This window comes from Ctenopharyngodon idella, chromosome 13 (genome assembly GCF_019924925.1).
Source record: "Ctenopharyngodon idella isolate HZGC_01 chromosome 13, HZGC01, whole genome shotgun sequence".
Taxonomy (NCBI): Eukaryota; Metazoa; Chordata; class Actinopteri; order Cypriniformes; family Xenocyprididae; genus Ctenopharyngodon; species Ctenopharyngodon idella.
Window position 1 is genome coordinate 26796063 of NC_067232.1, and position 19212 is coordinate 26815274.

Consider the following 19212-nt stretch of genomic DNA (forward strand, 5'->3'; position numbering starts at 1 on the left):
GTGGTGATGTCGTTATAAAATTTAAAATGAATTGTAGGTCCTAATGTTAATTTAATAATAATATAGCACTATAATAGCAATACTAATAATAATATAGATTAATGTGAAAACGACCCATTATCGTCTTGATATCGTCAAAGGCACCAAGAAATGATTTAGAAATGGATCTCTCCCGTCTCACAGCCTCATCCAGTCAGAAGCGGCACAAAGAGTCCCAAGGCGGCGGAGCATCAAAGAAACACAAGCGGACTCATAAAAACCTGAGCTTACATCCCAAGAAGAACCGCAAACCAGGTACCAGAAATCAACATCTCATGCTTTTTATGTTTTTAGAGAGGTCAACGGAGCGCTGCTAAGCTTCAGCACAAGCACTTCAGCGAGATTTCTACAGAAAGTGCTTTCAGATGGTCAGTCCTGTATTCCTGCAGGGATGTGAACGTGCTCAAGTGTCTCTGCACATCCATTTCTTGAGTGTGTTTATCATTGAGACAGTGTGGTAATCTTCTGTGATGAACAGCTGTAGGAGTTCGGTGACTTCACTATCTCACTTTAAGTGATGCTTTTGTCTCCAGAATGAAGTTATGGTTTGCTAACACTCTTCTGCCAATAACAACAGATGCTGCTTCAAGTTTTTTTACACTTAAGTCCTCTTTAAAAGAAATGAACTAGAACCACTTTCAGTTGATATGAAAAATATAAACTGTGTGGAAGAGGATTACACTTTATTTCAATAGTCCACTTTAGACATTCTGCTAACTACAATCAACTAGCAGTCATTAGAGTATTAGTAGATTGTTATAGGGTTCAGGTTAGTAGAGTAAGTTGACATGAAGTTGTAAAGTTACTTATAGTCAGCAGAATGTCTGTTGGGAGCATCAAAATAAAGAGTTAGCAGATATTAAGCAGACAGTCTACTGATACTCTAATGACTGCTAGTTGACATGGAGTTACAAAGTTACTTACAGATAACTGAATGTCTAAAGTGGATTGTCAATATAAAGTGTTACCAAAAAGAGTCGAGTTTTCTTTGAATCTGAAAGTGAATTCTGAGCATTTTTTTCTTGGTTAGATTATTGTAATGTAATATAATGTTAATTGTATTATTATTGTTATTATGAAGATTTGTATACAGTAGACATAAATTTTTTGCAGAAATATATTACTATTGTAAAAAGAAAAAAAATTCAGAATATAATTATAATAACATCAATTGTGCTAATAGTTAATGAATAATTGAAGCTAATAATTAATTTTAAATATTTTTAAATAATTTAAGTAATAATAATAATGTCTGGTGTGGCTGAAAACTGAAGGAAGAACACTGAGTTTGACCAAAAATATTTACTTGAAGTACCACCTTAATATTAAGCAATTAGTATTCCAGTAATTTTACAACAAATAAAATATTTAATTTTGTTTTTAGTTTAGTTTAGCTTTTTATTTTAAAAGTATCTGTTGTAATGAAATTATTATTATTAACACAATTATGGTTGTTGTTGTTATTGCTGCTATTATTATTATTATTACTTTATTTAAAACGTTATTATTATTATTATTATTACTTTATTTAAAACTTTATTATTATTACTTTATTTAAAGCTTTAATTATTAATTAACTATTAGTACAATTGATGTTTTTTTTCCCACTTTCACTGCACTGGTAGAAGGTCTGAGGTTTTAACTTAGTATTTCAATATTTTAACAATAAATAAAACAACAAATAAAATATTTAATCTTTTTTAAAGTAAAATAAAATATTTAATCTTTTTTAAAATAAAATAAAATATTTAATCTTTAAAATATTAAATACTGAATAAAATATTGAATCATTGTTTAATTTTGACTGTTTTTATTTTAAAATTATTTACTTTCTTTAAAGCATAAAAATGTAAAATTAACTATTAATGAGTTTTTATTATAGTTTTAATTACTAATTAATTGCTAGCAGTGTTAATTTTGACAGCAAATTTTGATTTAGTTTTAGTCATATTTTAGTCATCGGAAATTGTTTTAGTTTTAGTCTAGTTTTAGTCGACTAAATCTACAGTAGATTTAGTCAACTAAAATCTAATTTAGTTAAATTGTAATGCATTAAGCATTTCTCTAAGAATACGCAGATCCAATACACTGATCTGATATTCTCCAAACTGTTTATGTTCACTGAAGACAACCAGCTGTACTTTACTTGCCAAAACAGACGGTTTTTGACCGTTCAAGTGCAAAAAGACACGAAAGAGAGCTCAATTCAGTACTTGTCAGGGATTGACACACTTATCGTTGAGGTACTATTATAGTTTTTGTTTAAAAATTTGATTAGATTTGATTTTTAGTTTTTCTGCTTTCATTGTAATTTTAGTTAAAAGTTTTAGTAATTTTTTGTGTTTGTGTCTTTTAGTTTTTGCTTTTAAATGTCATTATAGTTTTTTATTTCTGTTTTAGTTATTTTAGTACATCAGGTTGAGCCAAAGCTTGGAAACTAGATGAAATAAAATAACGTTTATTTCAAGTAAAGAAGATTTTTTTTATATAATAACCCTTATACTTGTAAAATATATTGAATAATGTGTCAAATAATGTTCTTAGTCTTTCCTTCCTGTGACAGAAGATACAGTAGTTTACTATGAATTAAATAGAAATTCAATTAAATTAAATACAGTTTGTTGTGTAAACAAAATAACAATAACGACCAGGAAAAAATAATAATTATAAACCAGACTCTTATTCTGAAATGTCTGCAGGCTGCTCATTTAAGTTCAGATGAGGGAGATAAAATATGCATTCTTACAACCGTCTAAAACATACTACCATATAAACATTGTGTAGTAAACATTGTCATAATTCATCAACATTAGCTCATAAGCATTCGCTTGGCATAAATGTGAGCTATTCATTAATTGCGAAGCAGTCTGAAGTGCTGCTGGATGAGTGCGCAACAGCGCCGTGTTTCCCGTGGTTAGATCAGCACGTTACACTTCAAACGTGCGCATCTTCCACACAGGACAGCAGTCCTGACTGGATATCTTCCCAAATCGTCCCTCTCTATCATTTTCATCTCGTTTTTATTCGTTGACAAAAATTAGAGTAGATTTTAGTCATAGTTTTAGTCATTCAAAACACATTTTTATTTAGCCATCGTCTCGTTTTTGTCCGTGAAAAAATGTTGTTGACGAAAATTATGACACAAATTATTCGTCAACGAAATTAACACTACTTACAAGCACAAATCCCAGTTTTTAGAAAGCTTAAGTGCTTTTCTTTCACACAGACAAACTGAAGACGACTTATTTAAATCAGACTCAATCATTCATTAATAATGCCAGTATGAAACGTATAATCCAGTAACGCTCAGTGTTTGTGTGCAGCTCACAGCAGTGACAGTGAGGACCAGTCCATCGGCGACAGCACTGCCAAATCCCCCTCGTCCAAGAGCAGCAGCGACCTGAAGTCCAGCCGGACGCCCCCCTCAGGCCACAGGTACCAGAAGCACGGCGAGCCCGAGCATTCCCACAGCCGAGACCAGCACGGCAGGACCAAGTGGACGTTCCAGATGTGTAAGTGATCGAAGCGGCAGGATTTGTGCTCTGTTTAATAAGCCTTGAATGTCTGACGTGTTTTCCCTTTCTTTCGCTCCTGTTCATCCAGCGGACCTGGAAAAGATGAGCAGTCTAGAGCGGATAGCATTCCTTCAGGAGAAGCTGCAGGACATCAGGAATCACTACCTCTTGCTCAAATCTGAGGTGGCCTCCATCGACAGGAGACGGAAGCGCATGAAGAAGAAGGAGAGGGAGAGTAAGTGCTTTAGTGGTCATGTGTGAATTTGTGGGAGCACGTGTTATTCTAGTATTATTTATATATATTTTTATAGTATTAATATTTTTGCTTAGCTTTTTATTTTATAGAATATTTTGTTATGTGCTTTTGTCATTTTTATTATTGTTTAATTTTAAAAAATAATTCAGTATTTTAGTGATTTTAGAACTTAAAATATATATATATATATATATAATTACTGTATTACGTTAATGAGAATCACCATTGAGAATAATGAGAAATAGTTTTTAAATAAGTAATTATATAATTTCACAGTGAAAAAGTCTTAATGGTCCTAACATGTTTCATTATGCAAGATTGTTTTTTGTTTTTTTTATGAATATGTATTAAATATGTAATTAAACAGCTGTATTACAGTAATGAGATTGAGAATCACTGTTGAGAATGAGAATTATTTAATAATTTCACAACAACAACAACAAAATTTTTAATGGCCCTAAATATATGTTTCATTATGCAAACATTTTTTAAATTGTGAATTTTTTTAAAATATAATTTTAAAAAATACGGTATTACAGTAATGATAATCACCTTATATATTTAGTAAATAAATCTATATTAATATTTTCACAACGAAAAAAATATTAATGGCCCCACAATATTTTTCATTGTGAAATGTTTTATATATAATTATGTATTATGTATAAGTATTTCATATTTAATTTAGTTATAATTTAATATTTTAAATAGTGTAAGTTTTAGAAATGTTTAGTAAAGCTTTTGTAATTTTTTAATTATTTCTATTTTTTATTTCAGTTGTAGTAATTATTTTTTGTGATTCTAGTTTTTATTTGAGATAATTATAATGAATTACAAAACAAGAATAACAGCAAAAAATACAGTTTTAGTAATTCTATAAATTTTTTACATTCATAACAAACTTATTTCAGTTAGATTTTTAAGTTCAAGGTTTTTTATTATCTAATATTTATATTAGATATTTTATTTTATTTCAGACACTGAAAACAATGGAATAGTTAAGAAAAACATTATTCATTACAAAAAGTAGCAAGTTGCATTTTTAATTTATATGGAAAGTAATGCACCATCTGTTGTAAATAAATGAAATAAATAGAAAAACAATAGAAATAGACTACATACCTGCAAACTCATCGCCTTTCTGACCAATTCAGAACAATTATATAATCATTTATTACGCTAAAATGTGGAGTTTATTATTTTATAAAATCTTTTATTTATTTATTTATTATTAATTGGTTGAAACTAAAGTTCTTTAAATCATCATTTTTATGGTCATTTTACGTGTAGGATGTCACCATAGACATTGGTGTTGTTGCAAAATTAAACGTAGTTCTATTCTAATATTCCAAAATGATTTGAAGTCTTGATTCAAAGAATTTATTTATCAACTTCTTAGAATCACCTTTATTTCCAGTCTGGAGTTTGCAGGTTTGAGACTAGTTTGAAAAGACAACCTTACTTTAAAAAAGTCATCTGATTCCCTAACGTGTTTCCAGCTCAAACAGCTCACCCATGAATCTCTTCTGTCCCAGCAGGCGCAGCAGCGGCCTCGTCCTCGTCCTCATCCTCGCCGTCCTCGAGCTCTCTGACAGCGGCTGTCATGCTAACGCTGGCCGAGCCGACGGTTTCAGGCACTTCACAAACCTCTGGGGTGTCGGTGGAGTGCAGGTGACAGGAATGGGACGGCGGCGAGCAGCACAGAGCACTTAACCAGCACCCGGCCCGCCTCGGTCCGGCTCCGGCCTCCTGCCCCTGCACTACTGGACGGAAAGACACTGACAAACACAACAACGGGGCACAAATATGACGAAACAATAGCCACCAGATACAGCAACAAGCACTATTTTATATCGACAACTGTTTCCTTGGCAAGCTAATTGCACTCAAGTGCACTTTTTTCTGAAAGTTGGGTCGGGTTTGACGATAGGACAAAGACTTTTACTGTTTGTTTGTTTTACAAACCAACCCCACGATGTCCATGACGACATCCTGTCTTTGAATATGAATTTCAGTACAGTGATGTCACTGTAAAACACATTCAGTTCCACCCGTAGAAGATCATTTGGAGCAGTTTGAGATGGGCGGCAGAGGTTAAACAAGGAAAGTCACTGACAGACGTTCAGCTGGTGACGGTCAGTCGACGCTGCAGTGCCTTAACGTTCGGGGCACTCGTGAGGAATGCTGGGAAACGGTCAGTGCTGGGTAGATGCTTGTCTCATAACACCTCCAGAAGGGTTCAGCTGTGAGATTCAAACTCACAGGAAACCGAATGTCTCATTTATTTTTAATCATAACATGACTTAGGTCACATTTCACCCTAAAATCAAAAGAGGAAAAAAATATATATATATATATTACTGTATTACGGTAATGAGAATCACCATTGAGAATAATGAGAATTATTTTTTAAATAAATAATTATAAAATTTCACAATGAAAAAGTCTTAATGGTCCTAAATATAGGTTTCATTATGCAAGATTAAAATATGTATTAAATATGTAATTAAAAAACGGTATTACAGTAATGAGATTCAGAATCACTGTTGAAAATGAGAATTATTTATTTAATAATTTCACAACAACTGCAAAAAAATATTAATGGCGCTAAGAATAGGAAAAAATATATATAATTTAAAAAAATACTGTATTACAGTAATGATAATCACCATTGAGAATAATGAGAATTATATATTTAATAAATAATTATATATTAATAATTTCACAATGAAAAAAATCCTAATGGCCCCACAATATTTTTCCATGTAATTTATATATAATTATGTATTAACTATATAATACAAATACTGTATTACAGTAGGTAATAATAATTATATATTTTTTTAAAAATATTTCAAAATGACAAGATATTTTTTCATTGTGAATTTTTGATATATAATTATATATGAAATATTTAGTAGTTTTTAATTAAATATATAATTTTAAAACTGTATTACAGTAATGAGAATCACCATTAAGAATAAAGAGAATTGTATATTTAATAAATAATTATATATAAATCAATTTCACAATGTGAAAAAAATCTTATGAAACAGTTCACAAAAAAATCTTGCATCATGAAACCTATTTTTAGCAGGTATTTTATTAAATATATAATTAAAACACCATTGAGAATGAGAAATGTGTATTTAATAAATAATTATATATAAATCAATTGAAAAACAAAGTTTTGGGGTGAAATGCGACTTGTTTTGAGTTTTACCCCACAGTGTCGGTGCGGATGACGCCTTATGAATGTTAAACCCCCGATTTGTCCAGTGTTTTTTTTTATTTTTATGATCTCAGAAAGCCTTATGAAAGGTATATCAGCCCTTCATCTTCACCGTTACCCACTCGATCCATTCAGTGTGTTCGTCTCGTCACAGAAAGCCGAAGGAGGCACGAGCCGGTCGGGCCAAGGGCTATCGAGCCGCGCGCTCACGATGGAGAATTTGCGTTCAGTATCTCTGGAGGTGAAATGTATTATGATTGTTGACAATTTGAGAATTGATGACTTTTTCTGGCAGCCAGGATTCTAAATGTATTTTACTACTGAAATCTATCCAGACCCTGTGGGTGGGGTTTTAATGGTTAATGTGGCAGTATTCAGAAGTGCAATGGCAGATTCATCTGGAATCGTGTGCAATGACAGATGCCCATCTGTTCTGTACGTAGCCTTTGTGTGTTTGTGTCTTCCTTTTTTTCCATTTCCCACCTCCTTTTGCAATGCCATACATGTAGGATGTCGAGTTATAAAGCACTGTGGGAAAACAGTCCACTGGTTTGGTTGCTTATACTAAGTAGTGAAAGGTGAATTAATTGGGTTGAGTTTAAAGGATTAGTTCACTTCAGAATTAAAACTTCCTGATAATTTACTCACCCCCATGTCATCCGAGATGTTCATGTCTTTCTTTCTTCAGGTGAAAAGAAATGAAGGTTTTTGAGGAAAACATTTCAGGATTTTTCTCCATATAGTGGACTTCACTGGGGTTCAACGGGTTGAAGGTCCAAATGTCAGTTTCAGTGCAGCTTCAAAGAGCTCTACATGATCCCAGACGAGGAATAAGAGTCTTATCTAGAGAAACCATCGGACATTTTCTAAAAAACAAAAAATTGTATATACTTTTTAACCACAAATGCTCATCTTGCACTGCTCTGCGATGCGCCACGCATTATGTAATCATGTCGGAAAGGTCATGCGTGTCTACAAAGCGAACGTGCAAAGACTAAGTCAGACGCCGTCGGCTTTTACAAAAAGGGTAAAACAACGATGTCGGACAATTTTGAAGTTGGAGGAGAAAGGAAAGGTCACGCGTGACCTTTCCAACGTGATTACGTAATGTGTGGCGCATCACAGAGCAGTGCAAGATGAGCATTTGTGGTTAAAAAGTATATACAATTTTTTGTTTTTTAGAAAATGTCCGATGGTTTCTCTAGATAAGACCCTTATTCCTCGTCTGGGATCGTGTAGAGCTCTTTGAAACTGACATTTGGACCTTCAACCTGTTGGTCCCCATTGAAGTCCACTATATGGAGAAAAATCCTGAAATGTTTTCCTCAAAAACCTTAAAGTGATAGTTCACCCAAAAATGAAAATTCTGTCATCATTTACTCTTTCTCAAGTTGTTCCAACCCTGTATGAATTTATTTCTTCTGCTGAAGAATATGGATAACCAAACAGTTGATGGACCCCATTAACTTCCATAGTAGGAAAAAAATACTATAGAAGTCAATGGGGTCCATCAACTGTTTGGTTACCAAAATGTCTTCTTTTGTGTTCAGCAGAAGAAATAAATTCATACAGGTTTGGAACAACTTGAGAATGAGGAAATGATGACAAAATTTTCATTTTTGGGTGAACTATCGCTTTAATTTCTTTTCAACTGAAGAAGGAAGGACATGAACATCATGGATGACGTGGGTGTGAGTAAATCTGAATTTAAATTCTGAAGTGAACTAATCCTTTAAAGCGATAAAATGAAAATAAAAATGAAAGTCCGTTCATGTCGTTCCAAACTCATTTGATGTTATTTTCCTGTGCAACACAAAAGCAGACGCTTCTTTTTCATACAACAGCAGTTCATCTCCAAAAGCACCAATAATAGTCGTCCATATGACATTAATTTCAGTCTTGTTCCACACACAGATCTATATGATTCAGAAGCACATTTGTCATGTGATGCACGGGAAAATAACCTGAGGATGAGTGAATGTTCATTTCTGGGTGAAGTATAAGGAGAACCAAGGAACATCATCATTTGACTTCATCTGTAGTCTGATCATCATCACTGACTCGGTTTAAAGGTGGCGCGTCGCTCTCTTTACTTCTCAAAACATTTGTGCTTTCATCCTGCATCCTTCATCTGACCAGGCAAAGGGTTACGACGGTGAAGACGTGCGTTTATACCGAGAAGTCATGTGTGTGTGTGTACAATGCTGAAGACATCTTTCCTTTGTATAGACTCCCTGTTGTATCATAACCTGAAGGACTGTACCGTTTAGCACTTGTATGTAATTGTATGCCTTTGTTATACATTTGTATATTGAGAAGTGTGTTTTGAGTCGAGCTATTTAATATCTTGCACTGTTAATACCATGTACGTTTTCTGTACAGTTTTACTGTTTTAACTGTAGCGTCTGTGTGCGTTCGGAAGGTAAAAGCATGTCCATTTTCTTTTTCGTTCTTTCACTTCGGTAGGAGTTTGTTACGATTCAGTTTCTCACTTTTCCGTTTCCTTCTTGTCTGTGCGTTTCTGTTCAACTGTGCTTGTACTTGGCTTTTTTTTTTTTTTATAATGTGGTATTTTCCAATCTGTACATGAAATGTAAAGTTTTATGGATCTTTACAAAAATGTTCAGACTGTTTGTAACGCGAGAAAGAGAGAGAAAGTGACAAAGCTTAACGGAAAGTTCTATCATATTTATTAAGCTCATCAGAAGATGGACAGTGTGTAATTTATTGTACAAATGTAAGCAGAAAAGCCTTTGAAATAAATGCCATAGTTTGTGACCTCTAATGTCCACTTGACTGTGTATCACAGATGATTGATGCTAAATGCAATTTTGGACAAACACAACTGTTGGGTTTAAACATTTTATGGGTTTGTCCATATTTGGTTGAAACAACCCAGCATTTTTTTAGTGTTTCGGCCACGAAATAAAAAAGGTAAAAGAGGCTCATCTCACAATTGTGAGGAAAAAAAAGTACAGTAATTGCGAATACAGTTATAAACTCGGATTTGTGAGGAATAAGTCAGAACTACTGGTTTATATATTGCAATTCTGACTTTTTTTTCCTCAAAATTCTGAGTTTATAGCAAAAGAGTCACAATTATCTTTTTTATTCTGTGGTGGAAACAAGTTTCCATAGTATTTTTGCCTGTTTGTGATGTAAAATATCTTCTGAAGAATATCCATTTATATATTTATAAAGGGTATATACGTATTTTTACACCCTACACACACACACATATACAGTGCTCAGTGTAAATGAGTACACCCCCTTTGAAAAGTAACATTTTAAACAATATCTCAATGAACACAAACAATTTCCAAAATGTTTAATATAACATCTGTTTAACTTATAACATGAAAGAAAGTAAGGTTAATAATATAACTTAGAGAACAACATTTTCAGTTTTACTCAAATTAGGGTGATGCAAAAATGAGTACACCCCACTGAAAGTCTCTGGAGCAAAGCTAAATTTTAGACTACAAATGTCTAATTTAACAAGGATTCAACCACAGGTGAGTCTAATTATTCATCACACAGGTGTCCAGCAGACAGTTGACTATAAAAGGGTGTTAAAACCCCTTCCCATTTCATGCTGTCAGCAATGGCACCACATGGAAGAGAAATGAAAATAATTTCTTTACACCAGAAAGGTGAAGGCTACAAGAAGATCAGCAAAGCTTTACTTATCAGTCAGAATACTGTAGCAAAAGTGGTACAAAAATTTAAAAAAAGGAACTGCTGCATCTCACAGAGACGTCCGGGTCGTCCACGGAAGTTAACACCTCGACAGGAGCGTCTTCTGAGGAGAAGGGTTGAAGAAAATCGGCATGCAAGTTCACTGCAGTTATCTAAAGAAGTAGAAAGACAAACTGGGGTGACTATTTCCCGTGACACAATACGGCGTACACTGCAGAGGAATGGCGTGCATGGGTGCCGTCCACGAAAGAAGCCTCTCCTAAAGCCCAGGCACAAAAAAGCCCGTCTAGAGTTTGCCAGGGCCCATGCTGACAAAGATGAAGACTACTGGGACTCTATACTCTGGAGTGATGAGACCAAGATAAATGTTTTTGGAACTGATGGCTTCAAAACTGTATGTCGTCACAAAGGTGAGGAACACAAAGAAAAATGCCTACAGTGAAACATGGTGTTGACAGTGTCCTCATGTGGGGCTGCATTTCATTGATGGCATCATGAATTCACAGATGTACTGCTCTATACTGAAAGAGAAGCTGCTACCATCACTCCGTGCCCTTGGTCGTCGTGCACTTTTCCAACAAGACAATGATCCTAAACACATTTCTGAAGAAGAACAGGGTGAAAGTGATTCAGTGGCTCCTGATCTGAACCCAATCGAACCCAACTCTTTAGTTCATAGGTTCTTCGATTAAAAAAAACAAAACAAGCTATAGCCGAGAGTCTTATGAAGACTGAATTATTACACTAATAAGAAGCATTAAATAATGTAGTAATGTTGTTACTGATGCTAGTAGTTAAATTTAAAGGGTTACTGACAAAATGCTTTTATATACAATTCCAGTCTATATTAGTTAAAAAAGTTCTATAAATATGATTTTTGTAAATAAATGTGGTCACTGTGGTGAATGTTTTTTTATTTTATTCGGATATTAACATTATACATGCACTTTCGTTCAAATGCAAATATTAAACAAACTGAAAAAGCACTGTCTATGCTTTTTTTATTAGTATACTTGCATTTATGAATTTGAAATCAGGTGAAGTAAATTAATAAAATAAACGTTTATTTATCCTCTTTATAATATTCAACGAAGCCACAAAGTGCATATTAATCTTTCAGGCGTTTGCAGCGAACACCTCCACAGTGATTCCGTCACTCAGAGGGGTCCTTCCGCCGCTCTCTGTGAGCACGTGCACCAGGAGCAGTAGCTGCAGAAGCTGTCCGTTAACGGCGCCGCGATGATAGGCGGCAAACCGAGCGCGATCGCCGCAGGCGTCTGTGGCGCGCTCTTCATCGGGTACTGTATCTATTTCGACAGAAAACGACGCAGCGATCCGAACTTCAAAACCAAACTGCGTGAACGTGAGTCACGAGATCGACGAGACTAGTTAACACTAGAACGCTGTTTGCGTAAAACTGGTTAGTTTTACTTTTTATGCAGTAAGCTGGTGTTTAGACTATAGCACCATGTCTTGATCTTAAATAGCAGGTCAGTCACGTTCAGATAATGGACTTATTTTGACCCACGATGCACTTAGTAATGCTTCATTGAGTCGGTTCCTTTGAATGACTCGTATGAACGCTTCACCTGTGAGTCATAAAGTGATTCCATGCTGTCCGATCTGTTTAAACATTGAATGGCGTTACCAAGAGTAAATATCGCCTTTTGTAAGTGTAGTTACAGATGAGGAAGAGTCGTATAATAATTATATACTGAATACAACTTAATACAGTTATATGTAAAAATCTGTAGTTTCATGTGCTGTTTTCTTCTTTTTTTTTAGGGAGGAAGAAGCAAAGAACCGCTCAAGATAAATCTGGACTCGCTCAAGTAAGTCAAAAATCTGATCCCATTTAGATGTTTATGAGGGTGAATCCTGTCGTTCCTCTAGAGCAGGAGTTTTCAGTCGGTTTTTAAATGCCTCGGACCCCAAATTTTGATCATCCATGTGTGAGGGACCACATCCTAACATTTATAAGACAAATATTATTTGTCTTGTAAATGTTATAATGTCTTATAAAAATATATATATATATATATATATATATATATATATATATATATATATCATTATTATTTTTTCTATAACTATAATAGTTATGTATGCATGTTATTTTAGGTTTCTATTTAAACCGTCTTTATTTATTGTAATCAATTTATTTAGATTTTATTTTTTATTTTTTTATTATTTAAATCATTAAAAAAAAGTTTTATTCGATTTTTATTTTAATAATCTTTTTCATTTATTTTAATAACTTTTTCAATTTAATCTTTCCACTTAATCTTTTTTTTTTTTTTTTAATCAAATTTTGTAGTTAGGTCTTAATTTATTATTTTTCTCTGAGTTTTTCAGTGGACCTCTTTACTATAATAGTTATGTATGCATGTTATTTATTATTTAAATCATTTTTATTATTGTAGGATTCTATTTTAACTGTCTTATTTATTGCAATCCAATTTAGTTCTTATTTTTTATTAATTTATTCAGATCTTTTTAATTTATTTTAATCAATTATTTTATTAGATTTATTATTTTTTACATTTTTTTTTATTTTATTTTAGGTTTTTATTTTAACCGTCTTTATTGTAATCCAATTTAGTTAGATCTTATTTTTATTACCTTTTTTTTAAATTCATTTTTATTTATTCAGATTATTTTTTAATTTATTTTAATCAATTTTTATTTTAATTTTCATTTATTTAATTTTTTTTTATTCAATTAATTTTTTTCATTTAATCTTTTATTTAATCAAATTTTGTAGTTAGGTATTAATTAATTTATTATTGCATTTTTTTATTTTATTTTTAATTTATTTTAATCTTATTTAATTATTTTAATTTATCATATTTTTTTCATTCAATTCTTTTTTTTTTTTATTTTTTTATGTATTTAATCAAATTTTGTAGTTAGGTCTTATTTATTATTTATTTTTTTCTCTCTCACTCTACATTTTTCCATGGACCCCCATACTCAGAGTCGCAGACCCCAGTTTGAAAACGCTTTATGAAGGTGAAAGTTTGGTCATATGCATGAGATTGTCCATCTTTATCTTTCAGCTGCCAGATCTTAAAGATGCCGCAGCCGTGCAGAAGTTTTTCCTGGATGAGATTCAGCTGGGCGAGGAGCTGCTGGCTCAGGGTGAGGCGTCCGTCTCAGTATCATCTGTACTGGGTTTCTAAATACACTGCCTGCCATGAAGTACTAAATGCCCAAATGTTTTCCTCAGGAGACTACGAGAAGGGTGTGGATCACCTGACCAACGCCATCGCTGTGTGCGGCCAACCACAGCAGCTCCTGCAGGTGCTACAGCAGACGTTACCGCAGCCTGTCTTCCAGATGCTGCTCACCAAACTACCGTCGATCAGCCAGGTGAGCGCGACACGTCTCTGCACTCAGGTGTGCCGTCCTGTGCATTCTTTAAAAACCCCCCACAAGCTGCCTGTCGCTTTTTGGGACAAGAAAGAATGCGAGAGAAAAACCAAGAACTATCCAAAGCTAAATGTCTGTGCAGTGACTCTTAGCTATTTCACCTCTTGAACATTCAAATATCTGTCATTGACATTTATGCGACACATGCTGTGAGTAGAGCTGACCTTGTGTTAACCTTTTCACAGCGGATAGTAAGTTCTCAGAGTCTGGAGGAAGATGATGTCGAGTGAAACGTGACATTCCTTTCTGTGTGACGAACCAGCAACGGACCTTCTGATCTTCATCTCTCTCGTCTTTTGTTTTTCCTGTTGCACATCTGTCCTGACCACTGCACTCACTGTGTGTTCCTGGTGTTTGCATTGACATTGTTCATATAAAATGGATGTATTTTTATTCTAAACATGATCTACCGTAATCACGTATTTGAATGCAAATGAAAACGTCAGGTTAAGAATATACTATTTTAATTACAAGCTAAGTTCATAAGCACTCAGTTCCTTTAACGTGTCATTTAGATATTTCTTATGTTTAGTGGTTGATCATATATTAAGGATGAATCTATTTGCAATGTTAATCAGATGTTTTTGTTTATGAATGTTGTTTTTTGGCATATTTGTATGCACTGAACTTTAAATAATAGATTCTTCTTTGTATTCATTAAATAATTTAATCAAGAATGTCTTTTCGCTCACGTTATTTATGCATTTATTCTTGTGTGTTTGCTGTATTTCTGATGCACATTCACTCCAATGCTGCTGATTAGTTCAAGATTGCAGTGCTCTTCCTCTAGGAGGCAGTGCAATATAAACTAACTTTAGTTGAGGGGAATTGATGAGACATGAGGAGGATTTTTAAAACATCTATCCTGGTTTAATAGGCAAATACAGTAGACTATAACTTCTTTTTTTTGTTCAAAATTAACATTTAAATGAGTCAAATAATTAATCTTAATTCCAAAACGTGTTTTTGTCTTACCCTGATTCACTATGGTAAGCCTATTATGAGCGTTTATATTTTAGACCTGTCGGGATGGTTTTCGCGGGAATTTGCGTACATACGTCACTCGCTTCTGCGTGTCTCGTCATATCCATAAATAGAGGAAAGTTGCTCCGGTTGCAGGGGTGGCAGAGGTTAGTTGTCATAACGAGCGAGAAAAGCTGACATTGAGCCGCTAAATCTTCAACATCCGGGGAATCACCCGTTTCAAACAAACACCGAACTGAGGAGAGTCTGTTGGCACGAAGAGAGCTCGACAAAACTCATAATAAACCCAGAATCAACACTGGTTTAGCTTTTCGGAGATGGCGAGAACTGATGGATTTTAAATGTTGTATAAGCGACACGGAGATGATGGTGTTTTTATTACTCAACAGGTAAGGTGTTTTATTGAACAGAGTTCATTGTAAAGTTTATGGGTCATATTCATCCGCACAGCCGAAGCACAACCGAAATGTTCTTCCGCAAAATGCATCCAGTTTTGTTTTTTAACCACTAGAGGGCCAAAACAAACACTAGTATGGATAAAGAAAGAAGGTTCAGTTCTATTAGCTATGAGTGGGAGAAACTGCAACGCGCAAAATGGCGGAATACGTCCCGCTTTCTTAAAAGAGCCAATCGCTGATTGATAAAGTAATTACGTCAATGCAGCAGCCGTTAGAAGCTCCGGTTCGAGACTCGTGCCTAGGACTGCACATGCGCATTATGGCTCGTCTAGCTTGAGAAAAATAGGCTTTTTTTAACGCTATTTGAGCATAAGAAACAACATTTATGGGTCATGTCAGATTTTGTTGCTGATTTGAAATATGTTATTTAAATGTGAGTTCGCCTAGCAGTTTTTGAGATTTCAGGATTTACCCATTCAGTAGGATAGGAATTGGTCTCGAATGTCCGAAATGGCTGCCCGGAGGCGTTGCAAATATGGCCGCCGAGTCAACAGATTTTCCTTAGGGATTTTGGCCAAAAGTAACATAGTGTACCTGGTCAACACAGGCTCTGTTTGTCAAGGCATACTGTAATACTACTCTTGCAATTTCTGCATTATGTGCATAGTTTGCTATGTTTGTATGAATACCCAAATAAACTACTACATTATCCAAACTGTTGCAGTATAAAACAGCATACAGTATCCCACAATGCAATGCGCTAGACTCCTATTTCAGTTTGAAATTAATGAATCGAAAGTAATATAAGCAGATGTTTTTCTTGATTTACTATTTGACTGTTGTTTTACTAGGAGTTTGACTTTCTTATACCAGTTTGGATAAAAAGTGCAGTTATAGCAATTAAAATGTAAAATCATAAATGTGAAAAAACACAGATTTTAACTTTTAAATGCATGCAGTTGCTTTGAAAACGATACAATAGAAATGTGGTAGATTCTCTCTCACTGTAAACTTCTTGTGTGGTTTACTCTAAGCACAATTGGTTGGACATGTTAATTCCCAGCTGAAATACTGAACATAAATCCGACACCGTGTCTGTGGTGAGAAGCTCCGCTCCGGTGGAAGTTATGATGGGCTGGAGTTTGTGTTTTCTCTCTGCCAGTGAGCTGATCTATGTGTTTTGGGTTTGAAACCGCCATTACTACAACGTGGAATCTGGCACTCGTGGATAACTGAACTGTTCGCTGGAAATAAATCCACCTTCTGCCCTTTCCATCCAACTCAGCTCAGATTTTCCAGGAATTACGTGGTCGTCAGATTTATAAATGGAGACTGCCAGTGGCTTCAGCTCTGCTGGAAGAAGACTGACTATTTAGTGAGCATTTATCACACTCATTCAACATCAAACGTAAAATCATTATTAATACCATTATCAATACAGGGAACCGAGCAAGGAGATTAAGTGCATGTGGGAATGATTGAAATCAACAAAAATGCAGGAAGATCTCTGAGTCAAGGAAATGGACCTTCAGACTGATGCATGATTAAACAGATTTATCTGTACTGTATCATCACTGTGATTGTTTGCTTGCATAATTGGCGCTTAAAAAATTGTCTGTGTACAAATGACTCATTGGCTCTATCCCAAATGCCGCCCTTGAGTGATGTAAGCATATGCCACAAGTGATGTTTGTAACTGGGTCAGTCTACATAGGCTATTTACTGGAGTGAGCTTTGTAAAACCGCAAAATAGTCTCTGAAAAACTTTTTTTACTGGCTTTTTTCCCTGATTTTAGTCATCATCATAAATTAGGTATTAGAATTTCGAAAGCTTAAGCACTCAAACTTCAAAACCATTTTGAAATTGTACTTTGCCTTACCACCGTCAAATACTTGCCTTACCAGTATTTGACGGTGTTTAACATTGCTAAATTAAAAAGTTTCTTTGTTCTATGTGATTATTATTCTTATTATTACTACTACTTAATTTTTCAATAGCCTAACTTCTTTTAGCTTGAGGTCCGTGTTTCTAAAACCCCGCGCAAAAGATGCAACGCTCGAGCGCAATGTTCGAACACGTACGTCTAGCGCCTGTTTACACAGGAAAACAATGGAAAAGCAGTGCAATGGAACGCAAAAACGCTTCCGCCGAAGCCTTGATGACTTCATTTTTGCCGCGCACACCCAAGCGAACTCTCGGACGCGTCAAGTATAAAGCGAGTCAGGTGCGCTGCACATGTAAAATGCTCAAATAGTAAAATATAATGAATCTGCATATGCTAGGATTTGATCAGCAGGTGTAGGCTAATATTATCGAGCAACAAAATTATGTTTACTCGGATGATACAATAAGCGCGTATAGAGGATATAATTACTGGATTTGCCGAAGTTGATCAGGTTAGTGGCATCGGTTCTTTGTTTTAAAGCTTGTAGTAACAAACGAACTAGAAATACACATTCAGAACTGTATATTTCAATTTGTTTTGACTAATGCATGTAAAATATAGCCTAGTTTAAGGAATGGATTTCCTTCCATGTCTTTTGTTCTTCTACCATACAAAAGCAAAACACTCCAGGGATTAGTCTATTAAAGGGTTAGGTTTAGTTCACCCAAAAATGAAACTTCTGTCATTAATTACTCACCTTCATGTCGTTCCACACCTGTAAGACCTTCGTTCATCTTCGGAACACAAATTAAGATATTTTTGATGAAATCCGAGAGGTATATGACTCGTCCATAGACGGCAATATAAAGGTACTAAAGACATCGTTAAAACAGTCGACGTGACTGCAGTGGTTCAACATTAATGTTATGAAGTGATGAGAATACTTTTTGTCCACAAAAGCACTGTTTACGTTCTTCGTACTTCCAGGTTCTACATAAGAACGCGGGTTCAGTATTGGTCACATGATCAGCACGACGCATGCGTGTGGTGCTGACGCAGGAGCATGTCAATGAGTCGGCGTTCTGACGTAGAACCTGGAAGCTCTGGACATAAACAACATACGAGAATGACACAGAAAAGAAGATATTGTTGAACAAAGTCGTTATTTTTGTTTTGTTTTTGCGCACAAAAAGTATTCTCATCGCTTCATAACATTACGGTTGAGCCACTGCAGTCACATGACTGTTTTAACGATGTCTTTAGTACCTTTCTGGACCTTGAAAGTGTTGATATTGTTGAGTCATATACCTCTCGGATTTCATCAAAAATATCTTCATTTGTGTTCTGAAGATGAACGAAGGTCTTAAGGGTGTGGAACGACATGAGGGTGAGTAATTAATGACAGAAATTTCATTTTTGGGTGAACTAACACCTTTTAAATTGAGTTGACTGAAATCACAGGTTTTGCGTATTTCTGTAAATTTTACACCATCTTGTAAAAATTCCATAAAGTTAAATAAATTCTGCCTTTTTCCTTGTTGGGTTGTAATGTGGTATAATAGATTATTTATTCTTGATTTGGTGTTTTTGATCCCTTTCTGATCCTGATTCTGTCATTTGCACTATTTAGTCTGTGTCTGTATACAAATGAATAGCGGCAAGAATTATAATCAGAATTAATTTCTGAATATTTTCTAGTGAAACGTGAGAAATGTACCTTCGCTGGGTTAAAAATGGACAAACCCAGCAATTGGGTTGTTTTAACCCAGCG

At 34.6% G+C, this 19212-nt stretch overlaps 2 protein-coding genes, 1 long non-coding RNA gene and 1 other non-coding gene across 6 annotated transcripts in view; all 4 read left to right on the forward strand.

Moving 5' to 3' along the window:
- arid4b (AT-rich interaction domain 4B) overlaps positions 1-7845 on the forward strand; it is an 87226-nt gene extending 79381 nt beyond the window's left edge. Inside the window, exons 21-24 of one of the 3 annotated variants that reach the window (XM_051917134.1) lie at positions 184-294; positions 3363-3551; positions 3643-3789; positions 5349-7845. In XM_051917134.1, coding sequence (XP_051773094.1) covers positions 184-294; positions 3363-3551; positions 3643-3789; positions 5349-5485 — 584 coding nt within the window. In that variant the 3' untranslated portion in view covers positions 5486-7845. Of the gene's footprint in view, positions 1-183; positions 295-3362; positions 3552-3642; positions 3790-5345 lie in introns of all 3 variants that reach the window. The other 2 variants (XM_051917135.1, XM_051917133.1) reach the window with 2 other exon arrangements.
- A 4017-nt stretch (positions 7846-11862) lies between these two features.
- On the forward strand, positions 11863-14850 carry tomm20a (translocase of outer mitochondrial membrane 20). Its single transcript, XM_051916135.1, has 5 exons — positions 11863-12104; positions 12527-12573; positions 13801-13882; positions 13971-14113; positions 14359-14850. Exons 1-5 carry the CDS (start codon positions 11981-11983, stop codon positions 14401-14403), a joined length of 441 nt encoding a protein of 146 aa, XP_051772095.1. The 5' UTR covers positions 11863-11980; the 3' UTR covers positions 14404-14850.
- On the forward strand, positions 14153-14287 carry LOC127525603 (small nucleolar RNA SNORA14). Its single transcript, XR_007933386.1, has one exon. It is a non-coding gene; the product is annotated as a small nucleolar RNA SNORA14 (small nucleolar RNA).
- Positions 14851-15068: 218 nt separating the features above from the next.
- Positions 15069-19212, forward strand: part of LOC127524546 (uncharacterized) — a 136993-nt gene continuing 132849 nt past the window's right edge. Inside the window, exon 1 of the long non-coding RNA XR_007933078.1 lies at positions 15069-15546. This is a non-coding gene — a long non-coding RNA (uncharacterized LOC127524546). The remainder of the gene's footprint in view (positions 15547-19212) is intronic.

What these genes read in the sequence shown, in the direction of transcription:
- tomm20a (XM_051916135.1), top strand. Translation starts at nt 11,981, where the DNA reads ATGATAGGCGGCAAACCGAGCGCGATCGCCGCAGGCGTCTGTGGCGCG. An exon ending in CGAGGAGCTGCTGGCTCAGG is followed by an intron (nt 13,883 to 13,970) that starts GTGAGGCGTCCG and finishes TGTTTTCCTCAG; the next exon opens with GAGACTACGAGAAGGGTGTG. An exon ending in AACTACCGTCGATCAGCCAG is followed by an intron (nt 14,114 to 14,358) that starts GTGAGCGCGACA and finishes ACCTTTTCACAG; the next exon opens with CGGATAGTAAGTTCTCAGAG.